This window comes from Colossoma macropomum, unplaced genomic scaffold (genome assembly GCF_904425465.1).
Source record: "Colossoma macropomum unplaced genomic scaffold, Colossoma_macropomum, whole genome shotgun sequence".
Classification (NCBI taxonomy): domain Eukaryota; kingdom Metazoa; phylum Chordata; class Actinopteri; order Characiformes; family Serrasalmidae; genus Colossoma; species Colossoma macropomum.
The window spans coordinates 12,857,650-12,880,453 of record NW_023494798.1 but is presented as its reverse complement, the minus strand read 5'-3'; the positions used below and the strand labels follow the sequence as shown (position 1 = coordinate 12,880,453).

At 39.8% G+C, this 22,804-nt stretch overlaps 2 protein-coding genes across 5 annotated transcripts; one reads left to right on the top strand and one right to left on the bottom strand.

Moving 5' to 3' along the window:
- Nucleotides 1-219: 219 nt before the first annotated feature.
- On the top strand, nucleotides 220-7,028 carry agk (acylglycerol kinase). Its single transcript, XM_036585241.1, has 15 exons — nucleotides 220-476; nucleotides 812-851; nucleotides 988-1,067; nucleotides 1,738-1,813; nucleotides 1,894-1,986; nucleotides 2,077-2,109; nucleotides 2,206-2,300; nucleotides 3,526-3,595; nucleotides 3,689-3,768; nucleotides 3,872-3,929; nucleotides 4,159-4,306; nucleotides 4,407-4,504; nucleotides 5,125-5,195; nucleotides 5,350-5,434; nucleotides 6,341-7,028. Exons 1-15 carry the CDS (start codon nucleotides 367-369, stop codon nucleotides 6,470-6,472), a joined length of 1,269 nt encoding a protein of 422 aa, XP_036441134.1. The 5' UTR covers nucleotides 220-366; the 3' UTR covers nucleotides 6,473-7,028.
- A 2,796-nt stretch (nucleotides 7,029-9,824) lies between these two features.
- dennd11 (DENN domain containing 11) lies at nucleotides 9,825-19,043 on the bottom strand. 4 transcript variants are annotated; one of them, XR_005008066.1, is made up of 11 exons: nucleotides 18,665-19,043; nucleotides 18,110-18,209; nucleotides 17,257-17,415; nucleotides 16,560-16,716; nucleotides 15,936-16,074; nucleotides 14,655-14,786; nucleotides 12,892-13,042; nucleotides 12,451-12,519; nucleotides 11,323-11,514; nucleotides 11,095-11,178; nucleotides 9,825-10,829 (listed from the first exon to the last, which is right to left on the bottom strand). XR_005008066.1 is itself a non-coding variant. In XM_036585420.1 (10 exons), the coding sequence occupies exons 1-10, from the start codon at nucleotides 19,041-19,043 to the stop codon at nucleotides 11,166-11,168; spliced, it is 1,491 nt and encodes a 496-aa protein (XP_036441313.1). In that variant the 3' UTR covers nucleotides 9,825-11,165. The 4 variants fall into 4 exon arrangements, 3 of the variants coding, with proteins under 3 accessions (XP_036441313.1, XP_036441311.1, XP_036441314.1); XM_036585420.1 differs by having other exon boundaries at nucleotides 9,825-11,178; XM_036585418.1 differs by lacking the exon at nucleotides 11,095-11,178.
- Between the last annotated feature and the right edge of the window lie 3,761 nt (nucleotides 19,044-22,804).

The following is a 22,804-nucleotide window of genomic DNA, read 5'->3' as shown; positions in this document are numbered from 1 at the left end:
CGAAGAAGAATAAAAAGTGGACATTTTCTTTGAAAGTTTGTAAATGATGTTAATTAATATATTTCTAGATTTCTCTTTTTTCGCTCCTCGTGTTCCTGTTTATTTTTGTATTATAGAATTTGTGATTTAAGAACTACATAAAAAGAAGAGGAAGTAGAAGAAGAAGAAGAGAAGGAGGAAGAACTGGAATTGATTTCGAGCTCTCCCTTTCGGAGGGGACATAATTCGCTGTTACACCGGTCATCATGCTCAGGGCGGAATGTCAACGCCTGACTGAGAGAATCAGCCTCGCAGACTCAGGAGTTGTGTTAGATGCTTAATTTCTATGTTTGTTTTGGTAGATAGGTAGTGGTGTGTATCTGGACAATGGGGCGAGTGATAAAGGTGTTTCGGACTCTGCGGAATCACTGGAAGAAGTCCACTTTTGCTGCATGTGTCCTGTCTTACGGTGGACACTGGTTTTACGGAAAGCACTGGTTAGTTAACCTTACTTAGAGGATAGTCTCAATATAGCTGCATCTCCATTTAATTATAGCGTTAAAAGTATCACATTGGTATTTAGTATCTAATGCAGCATTGGCAAAATATTCCACTGAGTGTGAACGGTAGCTCACTGGGAAAAGATCATGATGTGGTGCTCTGAGTTTGAGGTAGAACTTGGCCATAAATGTCCTTTGTATGGCCTGCTTTGCTTATTTCAGTGTTTGTGTAGGGGGTCTGTGTGGATGCATTGTTGCATGACGTCAGGTTGTAGCTGTTCAATTGAAATTTTCTGTGCAAATAGAAAATATACTTATGTTTGTTTCCACAGTGAGAATGTGCTGCGAAGAGAGGCCTGCCAGGAGGCCAGGGTAAGAAATGTTTTTGCTTGTAATTTCTTGAGGCTGCGTGTATCGTGTGTTTTTTCTAGGCTGTGCAACATGTGTGTGGTTGATGTTGGTGATCTAAAGATTATTGCATGGTCCATTATCTGGTTTATTTGTACAGGAATTTGGCCGGAAATTAATTGGACCCCAGGAGCCGCTGAAGAAAGCAACAGTAATCCTAAATCCTGCAGCAAGCAATGGGTGAGAGTTTGCTGCCATCTGTTATTGACACACTCATGAACAAGGATCCGTTTTCATTTTCATAGTTAAACTACTTTATGCTCACTGCTAACTTTAATGTCGTATTTCGGCCAGAAGAAAAAATGTAACCATTAGTACATCTGTTGTTGGCATGGGTACTTGCCTCAACTACGGATGCAACAGTAGTATTGAGAGCAAGATATTCCAGTTTAAAGACTATGAAAACCCCCTTTTGAAGGTGTATCTTGAAGGTGTGTTTTGAGGTTGATCCCAGAGGACAGGCTGGTTGAGTTGTTTATTATTATTATTATTATTATTTTAATTTTTATTATTAGTTATTTAAAGAATTTTGGAATCTGGTTAATAGTGAAGGAAACCAGATAGCAAATGTTACTGCTAAGAAGCCAGATATCAAGTCTGTAATTACTAGCCTTCAGGATTTCTTTATTGCCATGGAGGAATTCCCAACGTTCCTATGACGTATTTGTGTGATGCATGTTGGGTATTATAACGAGAGAATATTAATGGACGAAAATACACAGTTGTGAATTCTGTCAAACCAATGAGACTGAAGGATGCAGTGCTGCACTACAGAATATTACATAAAATCACTAAGCACATATAAAATGCTGGTTCAGTGTTTTAAATTTTTGTGTATATCTTCTTATAGAAAAGCCAACACTCTGTTTGAGAAGAATGCAGCTCCTATTTTACACCTTGCTGGCGTGGAGGTTAAAATTGTAAAGGTATTGGATGTAGCCGATTATTGTAATGTCCTTTGTATAAGTGATTGTTTAGATGTTAGCTCATTATTGCTCTTCTATAGACAGACTATGAGGGACAGGCGAAAAAATTAATGGATCTGATGGAGCAGGCTGACATACTGATTGTTGCCGGGGGAGATGGGACACTACAGGAGGTACAGCATGATTGTATAATTTCACTGGAAATATTTGGCTGATATACTGTTGTGACTGGTAAAATGTTTCATGGCTTATATTTTGTTCAGGTGATAACTGGCTTACTGCGAAGAACTGATGAGGTATGCATTGGTGCTATACTCACTTGTGTGTATTGCAGGTGTGCACTGATATACACTTCTCTTTAAGAGAGATGTGCTTCTTTGTTTTAATCCTAGGAAGCTTTCAGTAAAACTCCCATAGGATTCATTCCTCTTGGCTTGCATAACTCCATAAGCGAAAGTCTACATCTAATTACTGACAACAAAGTCAGGTAAGTAATCCTATTAAATTCTTTACTGTGACTGTATTCATTTATTATATATCAGATAATACTCCATAAGCTGCGTATACTGATTTGGATAATGAAACATGATTTTTGGTTGTGTTCCTGTGAAACTGGTACTTTGTTTTTGGGGCAGTATGTGATGCTAGTAAAAACATTTAAGCAGTGATTAGTACATTCGTTTTGATCTATATAAAATTAGAAACACTACACAAACACAATATAAAGTTTATTGCTTTTTTTTGTAAATATACGCTTATTCCAAAAGCATGTTTGCCACCTTAATAAACATTTTATTGCTAAAGGCACCAAATGATCCAGTTCTGAAAGGCGATTGCTGTGCAATCATATGAGGCCTTTGTTTATTTATTTTGCACTTCATAATGTGCCACACGTTTTCAATAGGAGATAGGCAGGCCCGTCTGGCACCCGCACTCTCTGATTACGCGGCCATGCTGTCGTAAAAAGTGCATAATGTTTCTTAGCATTGTCATGTATTCTAAAAGCCGGCATATCGCTGTCCAACATGTGCTAGTTACCCACTAATACCCCCCATACCATGACAGACCCTGGATTTTGAACTTCAGTGAGAATGCGACATCCATTATTTCCTTGAGGCTGACTTGTCAGACCACAATATACGTTTCCAATGTGCATCAGTCTATTTCAGATGAGCTTGGGCCCAGAGAAGGTGGCAGTGTTTCTGGACATTGTTTATATATTTCTTCTGCTGTGCATAGGACAATGTTTTTTTTGACAACAGTTTGTCCAAGTATTCCAATTCCATGCGGTGATATCCATCACAGAAACATGCCTTTTTTAATGCATTGCCATCCGAGAGATCAGTGGTCACAGGCATTCATTTGTGGGTTTTGGCCTTGCTTTTTACGCAGAGATTTTCCAGATTCCCTAAATCTTTTGATGATATCATGCATTGTAGAGCGTGAAATATCTAAAATCTTTGCAAACGCTCATTGAGGAGTGTTGTTCTTAAACATTTGGATTATTTGCTGATGCATTTTTTGAAGTTGATTAAGCGTTACAGGTAAAATGTTACATATCTTGTCTTTGTACTGCCTTTGTTTAAATACAGGTCAAAGTGGATTTACAACTCACTGCTTCCTGTTTTTATTTTCATTTCACTCACTGTTCCATTATGTGCACAAGTCATATCATTTAATACTAATGGTGCTAATATCATTCTGGGTTTTAGGCGCATTACTTCAGCAACACTGTCCATACTTAAAGGAGAGACAGTGCCACTGGATGTCCTGCAAATAAAGGTGTGCAAGTCAACATATGTAGTCTTACCAGAAGTTAATTTGTGAGCACAATATAGCTCCTAGCTGTTAATGTTTGTGTTATTCTGTCCTCAGAGTGAGAAGGAGCAACCAGTCTTTGCTCTATTAAGTTTACGTTGGGGTTGCTTCAGAGATGTTGCAGGATCCATCAGCAAGTATGTAATCTAACTTTTACTGTATGTGTTATAACATACAAATATTATGTATTGATAAATATATGTTAATACGTTGGTTTAATATCTTCTCTAATTTGTCAAGATATTGGTACCTTGGCCCTTTGAAAACAAGAGCAGCACATTGGTTCAGTACATTAAAGGTGGGTATTACTTTGTGTATAATTGTTTTTAATTTTTAACAAAATAGTTCAGCCAAGTAAGCTAATTCTATTAATGAAAAAAAAACAGCCAGGTTTTAGCATTATGCAAATTGTTGGCTACTACCTTCCATTTGTTGTCACCCATGTTAGAATGTTGAGCTATTCCTTCAACATTGCCCTACATTTTGTTTGGTGTGTTAAATGAACCATATTGTCTCCTGTATCTCAGGACTGGCCGCAGACTCGCCATGCTTCTCTCTCCTGTCTTCCTCCTGTTCCTCGACCTCCAGACCTGCCAGCTGAAAAGCCCACAAGACCCAACCTTCTGTATCGCATCTATCGCAGGCTTCAAAACTACTGGAACCCTCCTGTAGAAGGTAGAGTTGCTGTGTGTTTGCAAAATTTTCCAAAAAGGCTTAAATATTTGCATGTTTCAGGTGTATCAATGCACTTGTTGTGTTTTTGTGATGGGTTTAGAGCCCCCTATAGAACCAGAACCAGAGCAATGGGAGGACAGGCAGATCTCCACCTTAGAGCTCACAATAAGCACACAGAACAGAAACCCTGTGAAAAAGGTGAGTGACTTTAAAAAATAATGCTGTGTTTACATGTAGATGGTAGATTGTTAACAGCAGTTTTCAGTGGAAAATTCTGCCATTGGCAGTGCACAGCTGAATGTTCTGTTAAGAGTTCAGTTTTCCCAACTTTTGCCATGTACCAAGTTGTCCAGAAGATGAAAAAAGTATTATACAGCCAAATTCTTAAAGGTTGCAGAGCAGCCTCTGGATTTTGCACCTTAAATGAGCAATCAGCACCGTTAAAGCTCTCCACTGGTAATCATTCTTTTTACTGGTGACGCAACGTTTCCATGGCTGCGAACAATGTCTTATTCAGTGTCATGTAAACACAGCAGAACCCTAATAAAAGAATGAGCAAACTCAATACCAGTGGCTCCCAGTTTCATGCCCTGTATGTTTCAGTGTTTTCTTGTTCTCAATACACCTGGTCCAATCAGAAAATTAACAGGGTCTGAGTTAAAGTGTGTATTACAGCAGAGAAGTCAATAAAATCTGGTGGGCAGGGGTGCTCCAGGACCACACTCAGGAACCACTACTCCATACCCATCATATATTTAGAAATGCTTTGCCTGCACAGTATCTGCAGATGTTTTCTTCAGCATTTTCTTCCTCCACAGCGTACAGATGATTTCATGGTGCTATCTGTGGAACCAGACACACTTACTGTTGGACAGTTCATTACAGAAGGGTAATTACTCCCAATTACTGTTTTGACAATGGCCTGTGAAATCTGTTTTATCCATTTCGTTGATGTTGTATATTGTTGAGTGAAAGTGTTATGTTGGTTCATTTTTGGATATTTTTCACAATCTGTTAATTTGTTTATTGGTGTTCGTATGCAGAACAAAGAAAGCCGAAAAACCACTGGAATGCACAGAAAATGCACTTCAGTTAGAGGCCAGTGCATGTCGTGTCACCTTGCCTCAGGTCAAGTTTTTCTTCTGTTCTTTCAAATTTGTTAATATTATTATTATTATTATTATTATTATTAAGAATATATACACTGACTGGTCACTTCATTAAGTACACCTCCTTGCATCTGCACTCATTGTCCATTTTACGAGCTCCAATTATCATATAGGTGCACTTTGTAGTTCTACAGTTACAGACTGTAGTCCATCTCTTTCTCTGCATACTTTTTTAGCCCCCTTTCACCCTTTTTCAATGGTCAGGACCCCCCACAGGACCACCATAGAGCAGGTATTATTTGGGTGGTAGATCATTCTCAGCACTGCAGTGACACTGACACGGTGGTTGCATTTTGTGCTGGTGTGAGTGGATCAGACACAGCGGTGCTGCTGGAGTTTTTAAACACTTTGGTGTCACTGCTAGACTGAGAATAGTCCACCAACTAGACATATCCAGAAAACAGTGTCCTGTGAGCACTGATGAAGGAATAGAGGATGACCAACACAAACTGCAGCAACAGATGCAGTATCGTCTCTGACTTCACATCTTGGTGGGCCAACAAGTTAGGTGTGTCTAATAGAGTGGCTCTGCGGGGGCCCTGACCATTGAAGAATGGGGTAAAGGGGGCAAAGTATGCTGAGAAACAGATGGATACAGCCTGTAAGTTTTCAGTAACTTTTAAAGCATTGTAAGATGCCTCTAAATATAATCAGGTAGGTCGTTCCATAATGGAGGAGAGAGTTCTCTCAGCCATAAATTTCATTTTGCAGGGAAGCTGCTGTAGAGTGAGAGAACTTAGCAGACTCTCAATTAGATCCTTGTGTCTGTCACTTGGCATAGGTTATTAGTCTACAGTTTCATTTAGTTGCTATGTTGGCTCCGCCAAGCCTTTCTCATTCATCGCTGTGTTGCTGGTTTCCACAGGAGGGCGCTGGCTTTTATGACATTGACAACGAAGCCTTTGAGGCCATACCAGTGGAAGTGAGGCTGTTGCCCCGGAAACTGAGGTTTTTTTGCAGTGCAGAGCGCCAAGAAGAACTGGCACAGGTTAACTGAAGTGGTCTCTGGATTTTTGGACTTTTAACCATATATTGTGTACTTTCACTGTCATGATGCCAAGTACACAGCATCAGATTGAATGAACTTTATGAACTTTTCATTGGAGTTATCAAAGACCTAACTGGATGGTTAAGTTGTTTCTTCTGTGGGCAAAAAAAAATAACTAATGCATTCGAGAGCCGTTAAAAGCTTTTTGCACAGCAGGGCTGCATCCAACAAGTCAAAGTGACCTTTCTTTCCTGTCTGCTTCCCTTGATTTTGCCTGTTGCTAGCGGAACCACATGCTCGTCAGCTTGGCCAATATATTTAGTGGACAACAGATCAGGCAAAATCAAGCAATGCAGATAGAAAGGAAGAGTCATTCACCTATCTGGATGCAGCCCAGGTGTGTGAAATTTATGCATCATCAAATTTGAGTTTGCACACTGAAATTGCTTAAAAATTCCCCAAAAACTCAGTGTGGTTCACACATGAAAGGACCAAGAAAAAAAGATTTTCATGACTTCCTGTTTCATTGTCATCTTTTCTCCTATTAAATATACCAGTGTCTGAACCTTTACTGCTACTTTTACATTTAAAAAGCTTAACCACACAGCTTCAGACTGTCCTTACACCCCATGTTTTTGTAAGAGACTAAAAATAATACATAAAATGGCACAACCAGTACAGAGAGAAGTTTATTATGTCCAAATGGCAGTAAATAAGAATCACTGGCTTTAAATCAAGAGACACATGCTGTTACAGTATGTGGTGCGACACAGACGCGTTAACTAGTGTTGATATCAGCAGAGTGGAACTCGACATTCGTCCAATGTGTGAGTCAAAACATAAAATGAGTTTATGTTACATGGCTCATTACTGTACATTCTCCTTTCAGCTGTAGAACAGAACCACACCAAAAAGATTATTTGGGGCTCTGAGAAGGAAAAGAACATGAGTGATCACATTTTGCATTTCAGCCACATAACTTCTATTGACAATTTTAACAGTTATTTATATATTGTTAATTTAAATTTTAAATAGATTATCATGTTTAATAAAAGTAACACAGAGACTGAACCCACTTCTTTCCATCCCATCCCCAGTTGAGTAATGAGTGCCTGCACTCATTAATAAAAATGGAGATTAAACTATTTGCAGTCTACCTTGTAACTGGGAGGTTGGTGCACACAAAGTATTATATTACGGGTGTAAAGATTCCAGTATAGTACTGAAAAATCCCCAAAAAATGAACATTCAAAACAGTGTATCGGAATTTAAAATAGTACTGCCACCCCTCAGCTACTTCGGCTGAGTTCTTATTTACCACGTTTTCTGGAAATTACTGTCAATGATCAAGACTAGCCCTCTGGGTACTCCTATTGGAGTAAAGTAGGAGGGCTGGAGAGAGGAGGAGCTTACACTGTATACACACACATGCTCAAATGAATGGGCTTGTTTTCTCAAGTTGCTTACAGGTTCTAGGGGTTTTGATTTTTTTGGGACTTATTATGATAAACAGTTGGCACAGCCAAATCAATCTGTGTAATACAGATATTTACAGAAAATCAAAACAAATCTTGACCTCAAACGTGTTTTGTTGCACTTCCGATGTATTTACAGTCATATGCAAAAGTTTGAACACCCGCAGTCAAATGACACGTTTTGTTAATTTGGTTAATTGTTTGTGAAAACGAGTTAACACATCCTCTATATGACAGTTTTCTGCAAATTCACTGCACACTCACTGTTTTTGTTCAGAAGCTGGGTTAAACATGTTGTACAAAAATAAAACAAAAAAATATAAAATATGCCATCACTTTTGCACAGGTCAAAAAATAAAATTACATTTTATTTAATATATTTATTTATTATGTTACGTTCAGCACATAAACCATGATCATGCATTAAAACGTGCAGGAGTGTGTTCTCTTTAGAGGATGTGTTTAACTTATTTACTTCAGCAAAACATAATTTGAGCACGGGCTCCCAAACGTAGACTGGAATGTATGTATTGTGGCTAGATTTTGAGGAGCCAAACATTTTTTTATCATTTTTATTTAAGAGCCTACACAGTTCCACTCAACACAGAGCCAGCAGAAGCAGTGTAGCTCAAAAGACAGCCCCCCTGAAACAGATGGGCACTGTTTGTGCGAACTGGGGCTAATCCCCAACATGTCACTACCCCAAGATCAGCAGCCCCTGAAGCAGCCCCCGAGCAACACAATGGACTCTTTGTTAGTGAGTTAAGGGCTTCATACCCTCACAGACACAAAATGTCTAGTGATAAACATGACCTAGCCCCACTTCCATGCTGTAGTCATGGATTACAATTAATCTAGAGTAATCTAAATCTAATCTATGAACTGGTGCTGTCCAAATAACACAATAGACACCCCCAAACCCTTACCGTGACCAAAGTACTCCGAGGATAAACACTCAGCTCACAGACACTGATACACTCACAGACAGTATCCCATTTTGTTAGAGAACCTGACCTGGCCAGTTTGCTGATGGAATCTACCTCTGCTGAAAAATACTTAGTCAAACACAGCATCACATTTTAAACATGGTGCCCAAACAAACACAAAACAAAAGTCAATAAAAGTAGTAAACAAATAACACAGCATTCACTGGTGAGTCATTGAGAGAATCACATTCATGTTTCCTCCCCCAAGAGTGAAATGAAAATGACTCAAAAGCTTCATAATACATATCTGTGTCAATATGCACCAACTGTGCATGGTGTGGTGCAGCAAAAATGTACAATAATTTACAATCAATACCAACAGTGAAAAGAGTAAAGCCCTGTACAGCACAAATACACATATAACTCCTTCTTTTGTATCATTACTATTTAGACATGATATACTTGGTCACATTATAATTTATTATTATAATAGTCGTCTTGTAAAGGTCCCGATGAGGGCCTGGTCATGAAGACTCGAGCAAAGTGAGCCAAAGGATAATCCAGGAGCTGAGTCAAAGACCAAAACAAGACATAAGGAGGAAGACCCCAGTGAATTTGCTTATTCCACTGATGTTTTAAAACGTCTGTATAATGAAATGGTTAAGATATAAACAAGTAATTCAGAGTGGTTTTACGTAAAACATACTGAGAACAGTTCACAGTGGTGGTGATACCAGGAACCAGGCGTCTGAATAGTTTAATGCGTCAAAAACTCCCTCACAGGAAGTTATTACATAAAATGGTTACTGATACGCTGCCTGATGCTTGAGACACTGTTTTATGATAGTTTTGAGATAAGCTTTTGGCCTAAAACATATTTTTAACATGCATTAATGGTGGAGAGATACATGCAGGGCATAATAAGGCAAAATAGTCCCCAAAGAAAGGTTCTGCTTTTTTTCATATTTACCGCCATTTTTTCATTATCAACATTACATATAAAACCTCAGAAGACACATATAGGTTCACTAGTCATTTTGGATGAATAAAATGTCTATATTTGCAGTGTAGACATTGTGACCCCTACAGTACATGATGCTAGATCAGACCACTGTGAATGACTTGGTGTATATCACAGACTGCACCATGCAGAAATTTTGAAAAAAATCAGTGGAATTTCCCCTTAATATGATGGCACCTACTCACGCCACTGTCAAAACTGATCAAATCTTACAGTCTTAACAGGACGACATCTGAGGGCAGCCCTGCCCTAAAGAGTGCAGTGATTAAAGATGCGCTTTCACACAATATGCAGCTTAAAGTGGTCCTTATTGATTGTTGCAAATGTGTGCAAAAGTAAACATACAGCAGTTGAGATGTCTGTGTCTTTAGTGACTGATTTATAGAATAAAGTACTAAAGCAAAGCAAGGCAAGAAAGTCCACATTCAAAGCCACCCTGAAGACCCAACAAAAAACTCAGCTGATGGAACTCCAACTGCATAAATGTGTTCCTTCCTCCTTCAAAACTGATCCAGGTAGCAGGAGTGATAAAAACCAAACAGCATCAGTGTAGCGAGAGAGGCAAAGATGGTCAAACTCTGTAAAATCAAAACCATCATTCATCATTTTGAGGTTGACGTTTTGCAGGCGTTTATCGGTGATGCAGTCATGGTGAAGCCAAATAAATAATGCAGGGAATTATGGAAATCTCCAATACAATGAATCCAGTCCAGCTCAATATACAGTTCAGCTTTGAAAACCGTTACTTATACATGTACATATGACGATGTGGGGCAGATGTTACCATGTTGTTTACATTCCTTCACCAGACAGGAAACCAGATGAGCACAGGGATGGAAGTGGCTCCATTGCTGGACTCCTTTGTGTTTAGTCTCTGGGGTCCAGGAGAAGCACATTCGAAACCCAGCAAGGGACATTACATCAGATCCCCAAAACAGCGCTGGCTAGAAGAACAAAGTCACAATTGAGCTCCACACTTTACAAGCAGTAACAAAGAGGCACAGTTTCATCATTTTTTCAGGATGTGAGAGTAGGCGCAGCATGGAAAGAAACCCAGGAGTGTCTGGAAGGTTATTAAGCAAACTGGCACACATATACACACACACACACACACACACACACACACACACACACACTCGTAGAGACACACACAAGCGGACAAATGCTGTGAGGGAGTTGGGGGGGTGGGGTGAAGGCAGCAGAGTGTACCAAAGCCTGAAGGAAGGACAGTGCCCTGGGGCGTTGGCAGTATCAGGGCGGTCCAGCAGTGCGGCCAAAGGTCAGTACTGGCTCCTTAAACACCCAGGCCAGAAAAAAAAAAAGAGAGAAAGAGAGGAGGGGGTCAGGCAGTGTGTTCCAGCCCAGACAGGCTAGGGGCTCCAGAGAGAGCAATACAGATAAAATAGAGAGAGAGAGCAGAAGTCTCTCTGGCCTTACGGGCAGCAGGGATTGTCGATAACCAGCATGACATCGATACCATAGACCTCCAGGAGGTCGACCAGGAAACCACGGTCACCCTGTGGATCCAACCCCATGGCTCGCACATGCTCGGCAGTCAGAGTGGGGTCAGCGCTTCCTGCCACCTCCAACAAAGTCTGGAAGATGCGGTTATTCTGTTCCATGAAAAACCTGGCATAGGGGGGAGGTAGATTATTTACACCCCGACATAAAGCCATATATCAACTTAAAATTAAACCTAGTCTGTGTGAGTTAGCAGAAAAAAAGACAACATGCTAATTGACCTCCATTAGCTTTCAATGATCGGCCTTTATCATAGGGGTTTATGGTCTGGTATTTTCATGATATTTTTAATAAAATTAAGAAAAATTACTATAATCATGCTGTTGCAAAACTTACTAATGACACTAGAGCTAAAAGGCAGGAGCTGCCAGTATGTACCTGCTGCACCCTTAAAGGTGGAATGGAAAAGAAGCTAACTTCAGCTTTGTGCTAAGAGGTGGGACTTGGGAGTCACTGGGGGGTCCAACATCCAACTGCCGCTTTTCTTCATGTATATTCAGGTTCAAACATTTTCTTAGTACATGAGTACATTTGTTTAGCTTCTCTGCCTACGTTACCGTACGCTCCATCTGTGGTGTGCATTACCTTATCCCTGTCTTTGATCATCTTGTGTGGAATAAAACCAAATAGTGCTCCAGAAAAATGTGATTCTGGATTTTCTAAATGGCTGCCCCTTCTTTCATCTACATTTTTCATTTTTATAGTTCATAGTGAGTCATACTGTGTTGTAAACCACATAGACTTGTCTGCATGACCTGAGTTAAGACCTGGATGCAGTTTGAGCAGCTCCTTACACACTTGGGCCAGTTTTGGGGTTTTTTGGGAATGGATTTGTGGAAACTGTGTGGGAGACTATTGACTTCCAGCGTGTGTAACATTATCCTTGTAGTTCCAGCGCTAAACTAAAGAAGCAAAATTTTGACACGTCTTTGCTAATCAATTGCATTTGGGCTAAGTAGAAAAGCATGTCAACTAAATTCTTTGCCGAACTATTCCTTTAAGTCTAACAATTCACATGAAGAGACTTTTGCGCTCTGCACTCACAGAATAAAAAGGTCTTCCTCATTAGTGGTGCAGTCCCCGTCAACCTCCTGAGAATACAGCAACAGTTGCCTGTAGGGACATGGTCATGACCATCATTACCAAGATGTCTAATTGATGTGCTTGAAACTGTTTCCTCAGTTGAATGATTAACCACAAAATGATGGTTATCATTAAAAGAACAGTAGTACATTTTTTATGACAACACTGCAAAGGTGCTCTTCCTTATCTATCTAGGTATTTACACCTAAGTTTTCCTGGATAACTGTTGAATATGTAAATGCATGTGAGTTTATGCAAACAAGGGCCATAATTCAACTCAGGTTGGTTGTACTACACTATGCAAACTGCAGTAGTGTTGGCACTAAAAACTGAAGCAAGATTTAGCAGTACTGTTAGTGTCATGATACAAGCTTACTAGTCTACAGAATATGGGTGCAGTACCTCTGTTCACTGAGCTTGCGATACTTCTCCCGATCGGCACTGTTGATTCGGAGCAGAGGCTGCAGGCTCTCTCTGTGGGTCTTCACATTCTGGTTGTCAATGTAGACATCATACAGCTCTTTCTTCTCTTCGAAGATCTTCTCTGTGGTGCCTTGGCATACATACATTGATAAAGAAGGAGAAAATGGATTGTTATTATTATCACACTCCATTTATGTCATTTCCAGTCAAAATGGAAATGTACATGTTATTCGTTTTCAGCAGCAAACAATAAAACATTTAACAGAAAATTACACAAAAGCCTCAACAACTAATGCAATATGATTCAGTGTGTCTCAGCCTCAGTGTTCATTCTTTTCAAGAGACTTGGGTCTAATCCCATTTCACCCCTTGCCTCTGCCACTTTTCACATCTAGGGGTAGGGTGTCCCAATTTTGGTTGAGATAGAGGGGTAGGATGAAGTGTTAGGGCTACATGGCCCTCCAAACGGAGTTTTTTCAGAGACACACTCCAAAAGGAGCGTTACGAGAAAAATAGAAAAACCGGCAAGATGGCTGCGCGAGCGACCAAAGAAACCCACAAAAGTAAGTATTTTCTCTGTTAAAAAACAACGATAACCATTGTATTATCTTAGTTTAATGTCGTTTCAATGTATTATGGTTGTTCTCTTCATAACATACATAAAATACCATGAATGGCATGCTAATATCTCGGTAGCTAGCTAGCTAACTTTCCCGTACCACCTTAAATAGTGCAGCAGTACTGATGGCTTAAGTGCCAGAATGTAACTGCTGCACTATTTAAGGTGGAACGGGAAAATTCAAACAAGAAGCTGGTGAATAGCTGACTTCAGCCCAGCAGCAAGGTTGCTGAACTTTTCCCTTCTCTGCTATCACTGAAGATGGGCTGGGTCGCCTACAGAGCACCGCTAGTAGCCTGATAATGAAGCAATGTAATTTGAGGGTTGTCCCATTTCGTAGGGCAAGATTTCAACCACCATTAGGGTGACACTCGAAAAAAACAAGGGGAAGGGGTAAAAAGAAGAAATGGGATTGGCCTTGATTTCAGTTTTTCAAAGTAATCTGCAGTGATATTTTTCCATATATGAAAAGTTCAGTCATAGACGTTGGTTGCACTTTCTGCTTCCCCTCATTCAAGCAATGCCAAACACGTTGAGATCTGGACCAGATCATTGTTCTGAGAACAACAGCAGCAGCGTTTTGGTCTATTTCCGTAATAGCTTTTTTACTGCTAAACTTTAAGTACTGTTTATCTGATGGTGACAGTTTTGGTGCTCTATCACATCTTAGATGGTTGTTAGTCCCATTTTTGATACATCTGTTAATAACTGTAAACTCATATTTTTCACTCCTTTTCCACGGACAGTTCCCTTCCTTATGCAAGTAGATTACCTATCTAATCTCAGAATCTCCAGAAAAATGAATAACTTACACTTAAATGGCTCTTTCAACTGAAAATTAAATGAATAAAGGACATTGTTGATTTTGCACGATAGTGTAAAAACACATCAAACACTTTAGTTGAAGGCAGCCTGTGGAGTCCACACTCGTTCTGCAGTGTGACTGAAAAATGAATAAATAAGGTAAGCATCTTTAATGATGAGTCACCCCCAATGCTTTTGTACCACATAGTGGCACCATACTTTGAAGAGGAACAACAGCACTTTTTAGCTTCAGCACTTCTGTCATAAATTAGCTTCTTGTTTTAGTCTTCATTGTACTACATCAACATGAGCCACTCACAAGCCACATAGGAGAGCTCTGTCTCCAGAGCTGTAATGTCAGCCACGTTGATGTAAAAGAAGGGGCGGAACTCCGGCACAGAGGCACCGATTCCAGGTATGGACACATTAGCAAGGCAGCAGCAGCAGTATACTGAAATGCATGAGAGTGAGAAAGAGGCAAATTACAAGCTGTAAGGAAAAAACAAAACCAAAGATACTGACCAACAAATGAAGGATTATAAAATAAGAAAAAAAAACAAACAAACATGTAATAACTTATTAAATAATAGGGAAAGCAAACTAACATGGGGTAAAACCTAATATGGATGTTTAATGCAGTTAAACAGGTTCAAGCTGCATGGGCTTCAAGTCATCTTCTCAATATCCCATAGCATCTGCAAATTTTCACAGCTATCGGGAGAGATTCACCCTGAAGACTGTTTTTGTACCATAAAAATAACATTTGTGTTTACATCACAGGACTTGCACCTGTATTGTTTTATTCATTTCCTTGGTGGCTTTAACACAGCCCTATTTTGAAGCATGTAAACAACTCACAGTGGGAGCTTGCAATGCACAGCATCCATACAGCAGGGTTATTTCTAACACACTGTTACAACAAACATTTATTTTATGGGAGGTTTTATAGACAGTTTCATCAAAAACATGCTATAGATGTACCAGTCATGTAAATAAAAAATATATTTAAATTTATGCTGTGCTGATATTTGCTCTTCTACTTTGTGATCAAAAATATAAATCTTATCTATTTTGATTAATAGATTCTTATGTATTTAGGTTGGAAAGCTTGTCTGGTATAAATAACATTTGTATTGAATTAACTGCATCAACTGAATAAAATTTTAGTATGGCTGAATGATTAATACTATTTTTTAAATCAAAATCGCAATCTGAAAGAGTGCAATTTTAATTATATCCTATATTATTCAACATTGACTTAACAAGTTTTAATTGGTTGAACTAAACCTAACCATGCAGAGCTTGTGAACTGGCAGTCTGGCACATTATATACAGTGTTCTGACCTCAAGTCTGACAGAAAAATGGCTTAATTAATAGAAAATGATCGCATTTAAATCCCATTTGCAATATTGGAAAAAAAATCACAATTAAATATTTACTCCAAATTGTCCAGCCCTTCTTTTTATTTCTTGCTTAAAATATTGCTCAAAACTCAAAATGTGTTAAACTGGGCTGCTGTCTCCTACAAACAAGTGAAGGTATGGTCATTTTTACTTCATTTGCAGGTTTGTCTGTCATTTGGCTAAGTTCATGTCTCACCCCGGTAGCAGACCACACCAACAGGTGGAGGGGAGAAGATGAGGATGCGCTTCCTTAATAGGGCAAATTTCCACAGTACCATGATCTGCTCTCCGAAGAAGCGGATGAACTGGGACATGCAGCCAGCAGGATGTGTGATCTGACAGGAAGTGAACCGAGATGACCACTGTGAGAAATGTGATACTGAAAGGCACATGACAGGAGTTTAAGCTGACTAACAAAACAACAAACTGCACGAACATCTAGCACCTTTATTGTTTTAGCCAAACTCTACCACTGCAATAAACACACAAAGTATGTCACTAAGCCATGAAAAAAAACAGGCAGCAATTTTTAGAGTTTATCTGACTTGCCATGCTCACAATAGAAGGCCCTGTGGGAGTGAATCAAATCTTAACTCTGGGCAAAATGAAGAAATGCTCTTTGTCTACTCTGACTGCACAGATTTTTCTCTTACTTACAAAAGCAATGCACATTATAATGTCCTGTGACTAATGTGACCTTAAATTTGCAGCCTCAGTTTCATCACAAGGTCAGACTAAAAGTTGTTCTAATGGCAACATAATAACAAGCAAGAGCAAATAGGATCTAATATTTTAGAGGTATTATGTTCTATGTCCTCACCTTCATCTCTGGATGCATGCAGCGGTTTACCATGGTCCCTAGGGCACTGGTGGGGCAGGCAGTGACCAGGCCATTCCCTCCAGGGGGAAGCACAGCCTTTTTATCCTCATAAAACGCCTCTAGTGGAGAGTACTGGCCTGGACACTGCAGCTGGTGCCTATAGGCAAACACAGATAGCATTTTTCAGATTGAATATGCACAGTGTTCTTATAACAAGCTTAATAATTAACTGAAAATAGGTTTCAGTGAGAGATAAAGAGGTAGGTATAGGTTGCTGAAGTTTCAATAAGGGTGTCCAATAGGACTTCTTGCATTTACGTGAATAAAAAAGTAACAGCACGGCTGTGTACACTGTTGAGTGGATCAAGTTCCAAAGAGTCCAACAGATTGAATGAGTCAAAAAATCTTGTGACATCACCTGCGTCTCTGAGCCTATGTTTAATAGATGAGAATATCATAAATATAGAAACGGGGGTGGGTGAAAAGAAGAAGGGAGGCGTGATGAGCGGCGGTGTGAGGAGAGACTGAGGAAATGACAAATAGAATTCTGGCTATATCCAGGAATCCAATCACATTTAGAACAGGAAAACTAATCTGACTCAATTGTTTCACTCTGAAAACATCCGAAAGTCTTACTCTGTCCAATATGGTTGGCAACCCTTTTTGTTGGGGACAGCGTATAATCAAAAGCACTTACCGGACTTGGTTCTCTAGGAAGTGCATGTAGCGGTACAACAGGGTGTACGACGGAGACAGAATGCCTACAGACTTCATTCGAGCACCTCTCTCTAGTTCACTTTCCACTGGCATATTAGCAAAGCATGCCAGCCCAAAGTAAGAGCCTTTCCTGAAATATCTAAAAACACAGCCAAAACATACATATCACTGTGTGTATAGCATTAAAGTGGAATTCCATCAACTTTTCAACATTTCTGTACAATTCAATTGTTGAGTTGTAAATAGTCATTCAGAGCAGTTTGATGTGAAATGGTGCATTGTAGTTAACACTCACCAACTCACTTTACAGTGGTGACAGGAACCAGCGATTGCAATGCCTACTGCGCAATTATTGCCATTTTATTTGCTATCCAAAATGACTAGTGAACCGACACGTGCCTTCTGAGTTTTTATGTGTACATTCTGTTTGGGTATTTGCTCTACAGTGCCCTACAGATACCCCTCCACCAAAGTTTTAGGTCAAAGTCTTCTCAAAGCCACTGTAAAACAACGTCTCAGCCATCAGGCAGTGCATTTGTAACTAGTTCATGTAAAAGCTTTCTGTGAAGTAGTTTTGAAACTCTTCAGACGTCTGGTTCCTAGCATCACCAGTGTAAACAATTCAGACTGTACGTTTCTCTAGAATAGAACATTTAACATCAAACTGTAATGGCTGTTTACATCTTACTGGTTTAATTATGCAATTTTTTCTTATAAGGTAGAGCAGTGCACTAACTTCTCACTGTACACCATGCATTATCAGTCTGTAGTGTTTGTGTACAAAGAATATCACGTCTGTTTATAGGTCACCACTTGTGTTATCAAATTCTTACATGAAATCATTCGCAATTCGATGAGAGCCGCTGGCCATAGACTTGAACTCCACCCCCTCCAGGTTTACATCCTGAGGTAAGCACCACTCCACCATGTTTCCTGTCAATGACACCCAAGTGAACAGTACAAACTGTGAAACTGCAGATCTAAACATGTGTCCACATGCTTGCAAGGCAAAGCCAAACAACCTCGTCATTCAGGGTGCCTTCCTGAAAGTGACATACTGTACGTTCACAGTCATTTTAAAGGGGAAGTCAAGGAGTTTGTATTAGTCATCTGGGTGACTTAAAAACTCTCACCAAATTCACTTCTCTTGCTTCATGCCTTGAAACGACAGCATGTCTCATACAGTGCTTGACCAGTGAGGTGGGTGTACACACGTGAAACATGTACAGTACAGGTACAGAGTGGGCTATACGTACCACTTAGAGCATTAAAAGATAACAAATATTAGCTTTAAAAGGAGATCTAATCTCCACTAAGGCATCCCTGTGCTGGTTATGGTGCCCTGCTACACTACAAACAGTGACACTGCCACTGCACTGTTAGCTCACCTGATCTCGTGTCGAATGTCACCACGAACACAGCAACAATCTGGTCCTTCTCCTCCCATTCAGCGGCTCGACGCTCTTTAACGGACAGTCCAGTAAAAGCGCAGTCTCCTTCCTCGTCGGTGGCTCCAGCATCCCCCTCAGGCCCGGCCTGTATGGAGGGGGAGTGCGGGCTTCTGCCTCTAACAGCTGTTCCGCTGCCCGGAGCTCCAGGGCTCAAAGCCCAGCCGGAGCCGCCGCCCTCCCTGCCCTGAGGCCGGCATTTCGACGGCTCAGAGCTTGCAGAGTCCGACGGGTCCAGAGAGGGGCCGCTGGGGGGCGGCTGGCCCGGAGGAACCTCCTCCCAGTCCAGCAGCGGAGCGCGGTCAGACTGCTCCACCATCGCCGTCACCGCGGGGGGGAAACAAAAGGCGCCTCGCCGCTAGAAACGCGCTCGGGTGGTCGGCTCAAAACAAACCCCAGTTTCTTGTTGTTTTGAGGTAACGCATGTCTGCTGCTCTGTGACCGTTCGCAGTGTGCGTCAGTGAGAGGAAGATGAACAACAGCCGCGGACACTGTTTTGATGACGTCGCGCGCTTCCGCTCACGTGTTACAATGCGAGCGACTCTGCCTAGTGTCTCGTGACATCACGCAGCACAAATTTTTCTACCCATCTGTTTCTAGCAACACTCAAAATATTGACTTAGCATCTCGTAATAACGAGTTATTTCCTCAAAATATTGACTCATTGTGTCGAAATAATGGCTTAGTATCTCGTAATAATGACTTATTATGTCGAAATAATGGCGTAGTATCTCGTAATAATTACTTATTATGTCGAAATAATGATTGTTTCCTCAAAATAGTGACTCGCTGTGTCGAAATAATGACGTAGTATCTCGTAATAATTACTTATTATGACGAAATAATTGTTTCATCAAAATATTGACTCGCTGTGTCGAAATAATGTTGTAGTATCTCGTAATAATGACTTATTATGACGAAATAATGATTGCTTCCTCAAAATATTGACTCACTGTGTCGAAATAATGGCGAACCTCGTAATAATGACTGTTATGTCAAAATAATGATTATTTCCTCGATTTGACTTGCTGTCTCGAAATAATGGCGCAACTCGTATTAATGACTTATTTCAAAATAACGTCATAGTATCTCGTAATACTGACATACTATGTCAGAATAATGTATCTCGTAATCATGGTTCATCATCCCAAAATAATTATTGCTTTCTTGAAATTTTAATGGCTCATTATTTTTACATATCTCTATTTTTTGTCATTACTTCGAGATAAGTCAATATTTTGAGAAAATAACCCATTGTCTTGAGACGCTAAGTCAATATTTTTACTGCTGCCAGAAACAGAGAAGCAGGAAAAAACTAGGTGATTTTTTTCTCCACTGCCTGGCAGGACTGGGCTTCCCTATGAATTCTTAAATTATTGCGTTTGTAAAGACATCTGAGGGTAAATGATGTGTATGTGTGTTGTTTTCTTACTCTGTAGTTGCACCTTGCTGTTGTTAGAAACTATAGATTCTTCAGTGGTCAGTTTCTGTCTTGGTTCTATATTTTGGTCACCAAGCTTCTTCAACAGAGTTGTCCAGCTGCATAAAAACCCCAGCAATGCCTGATGCACTCATATCATACATCAGTGTGTATGTCCAAAGTAAATATGTCCATGTAATGATGGTGAATGCATGTGGCACTGTCCGTGAATAGAGTTCAGTTTATGTCCTATTATCTTCTTAAAAGCAATAAAGTGACTGTTGTTGTTTTTGTTGAAAAGTAAATAAACACCTTTATTGCTAACTGGGGTGTAGCTTAACAGAATATTTCTGAAAAGTTAAGGAGTGTGTATTTTAACTTGAAATAAAATGATTAAATTAGCATTTATTTACACCTCAGTACTTTTGGCCCAAGTCTGGCATGCCATAAGTGGCCCACCAGGATAGCAGACCGTTCTGGGCCGATTCTGGCTTACATACGTGAGTGTTGGTTGTCTTCATGATAGATATTAGGCATGTGGGCCAGGATTGGGCCAGATGCTGGACAGCTGTGTAAGGTTTTGACTCATATTTACTTTTAAGGGCCAATTCTGGCATGAATGTTGTGGCCCAACAGTGTGGATGAAGGAAGAGGGCCGCACCTTAATGCTGCGGCAGACCAATGCTCGCTGATTTACGTCTCAGCTCTTTTGGCTGAATTCTGGCATGTCATAAGTGGCCCATGACTGAAGTTACAGAAAAGGGTTAAAACCCTCATTTAATGAATTTTCCCTCCCAAGTTTATCATTTTCAAATGGACAAGAAAGCCTGTAAGTAGCTTATTTTTGATTATGGCTTTCTTAATGTTTGTTAGAACAAAGCCTTTCTTGTTGATTACAGATCTTGCAGTTGTGGAGTTCTTGCCTCATTATTCAGTTTTTAAAGTAAAACCCATCTATTCCTGACAAGCTGTTACTGGAGTTCTGTGACTGCTTACAGTGAAACAGCTTCAAAAGTGACAGAGCTCATTCAGTCTGCAGATGGACCTGTTGGAAATGCTGATTGTGGAGTTATTTCCGATTGTCAGGTAAAGGGATTTGTTGTACAATGTAACACAAAAAACTGTGTTATCTGGAAATCCATCAAAGAAGTAAATGATATCTGAATGCTTTTCCTCTTTCCTCAGACATCAGGAAGTGGACAGGTTTTGACCGATGTAGAATTTTAGTTTATAAATCGTAAGTTTTTACTTTAGAACAAATATTTTGAAAACTTTTATTATTATTATTATTATTATTATTATTAAGGCCACTGAATAACTGTCACTATCTAGTATTTTAAATACATCTTTGAACAACAAATCACTTCAAACCTTTATTATTTATTATATATAACTATAGGTTATGTAATTAACAAAAAACATACATTGCTTGTTTTAACTTGTGTATTCATTAGCCGTTGTATGAGGTTCATCAACAACAGACCAAAACACTTCTGTTTTGTGTATTTGCTTTTGTGCATTAATATTTTTTCTACCTTGAAAATTTGTAATTGTGAACCACAATAAACAATCTGAATACATTCTACATGTTTTTGCTTTTTGTTTTGTTTAAATGATTCTGCACTGCAAGGGATTCTGTAAAAATTAATGTACGCAAAACAAAGCATAATGATCATAATATACCCACGTAAGCTCATGATGGAACCAGTTAAAAGTCTCTGTATAACTTCTTACGTTACTACCACCATAGGGTTTCTAAACCCACCTCTTGCTGAAGTGGGATCCAATACAAATCCCAGAAAGGGCCCATGTTTAACATAATATAGAATAAAATCATGCATTTAAATTTATCGATACATGAGATTTTAAGGCAGATGGTCGGCAGAATGACCAGCAGTATATGTCCTTGAAGATGTACACACAAAGACTGCAGATAATGACCTGCCACACGGGTGAAGCTTTCTGTTTTTATTTATTTAACCAAAATCAACATCGAGTTTTCATTCTGAAATGGCTTTTGTCAACATCTATTGATTATTAGGAAGAAATATTACTAATATTTTGCATGCTCTGCAATAATTGAGTGTGGCATCCTGCAGGGCCACATCTGGGCCAGGGACCAAGGTGGGTACTCAGCCATAACTGTGTGGCATATATGAGCCTGATCTGGCCCACACATTTCAAGTATGCTCACTTTACAGTTTATGGGCCAGATCTGGACCACAGCCGTTAAACTTACGCACATTGCAGTACATGGGCCAGAGCTGGGACAGAACACTTGGTTCTACTCACTTTACAGTATGTGGGTCAGATCTGAGCCACATCTGTTAGTTCTACTCACTTTACAGAATATGGGCCAGAGCTGGGCCACATCCATTAGTTGTACTAATTTTATAGTGTGTGGGCGTCATCCGGGCCGCATTCATTAGTTCTTCTCGTTTTACAGTATATGGGCCAGATCTGGGCCGGGGACCCAGCCAGAACTGGGCCAGAACTAAACCAAGGATGTGGATAAATTTTGCTAACTGGGGTGTAGCTTAACAGTTAAATCATTAAAATCTAGCTGATTTTAAGTGCATTAACTAGCTATGCTACATTATTTAATGCTACATTGGATCGAGTAGTGCTGTAGATCGCCAGAAAGCTGTAAGTAAGGACCG

Bases quoted from the DNA above. Each gene is read 5' to 3' on its own strand.
- agk (XM_036585241.1), top strand. From the start codon at position 367: ATGGGGCGAGTGATAAAGGTGTTTCGGACTCTGCGGAATCACTGGAAG. The intron at 477-811 runs GTTAGTTAACCT...TTGTTTCCACAG, and splicing joins TGGTTTTACGGAAAGCACTG to TGAGAATGTGCTGCGAAGAG. The intron at 1,987-2,076 runs GTACAGCATGAT...TATTTTGTTCAG, and splicing joins GAGATGGGACACTACAGGAG to GTGATAACTGGCTTACTGCG.
- dennd11 (XM_036585418.1), bottom strand. From the start codon at position 19,043: ATGGTGGAGCAGTCTGACCGCGCTCCGCTGCTGGACTGGGAGGAGGTT. The intron at 18,210-18,664 runs GTGAGCTAACAG...TGTCATTGACAG, and splicing joins GACATTCGACACGAGATCAG to GAAACATGGTGGAGTGGTGC. The intron at 16,717-17,256 runs GTAAGTGCTTTT...GTTTGCCTATAG, and splicing joins TTCCTAGAGAACCAAGTCCG to GCACCAGCTGCAGTGTCCAG.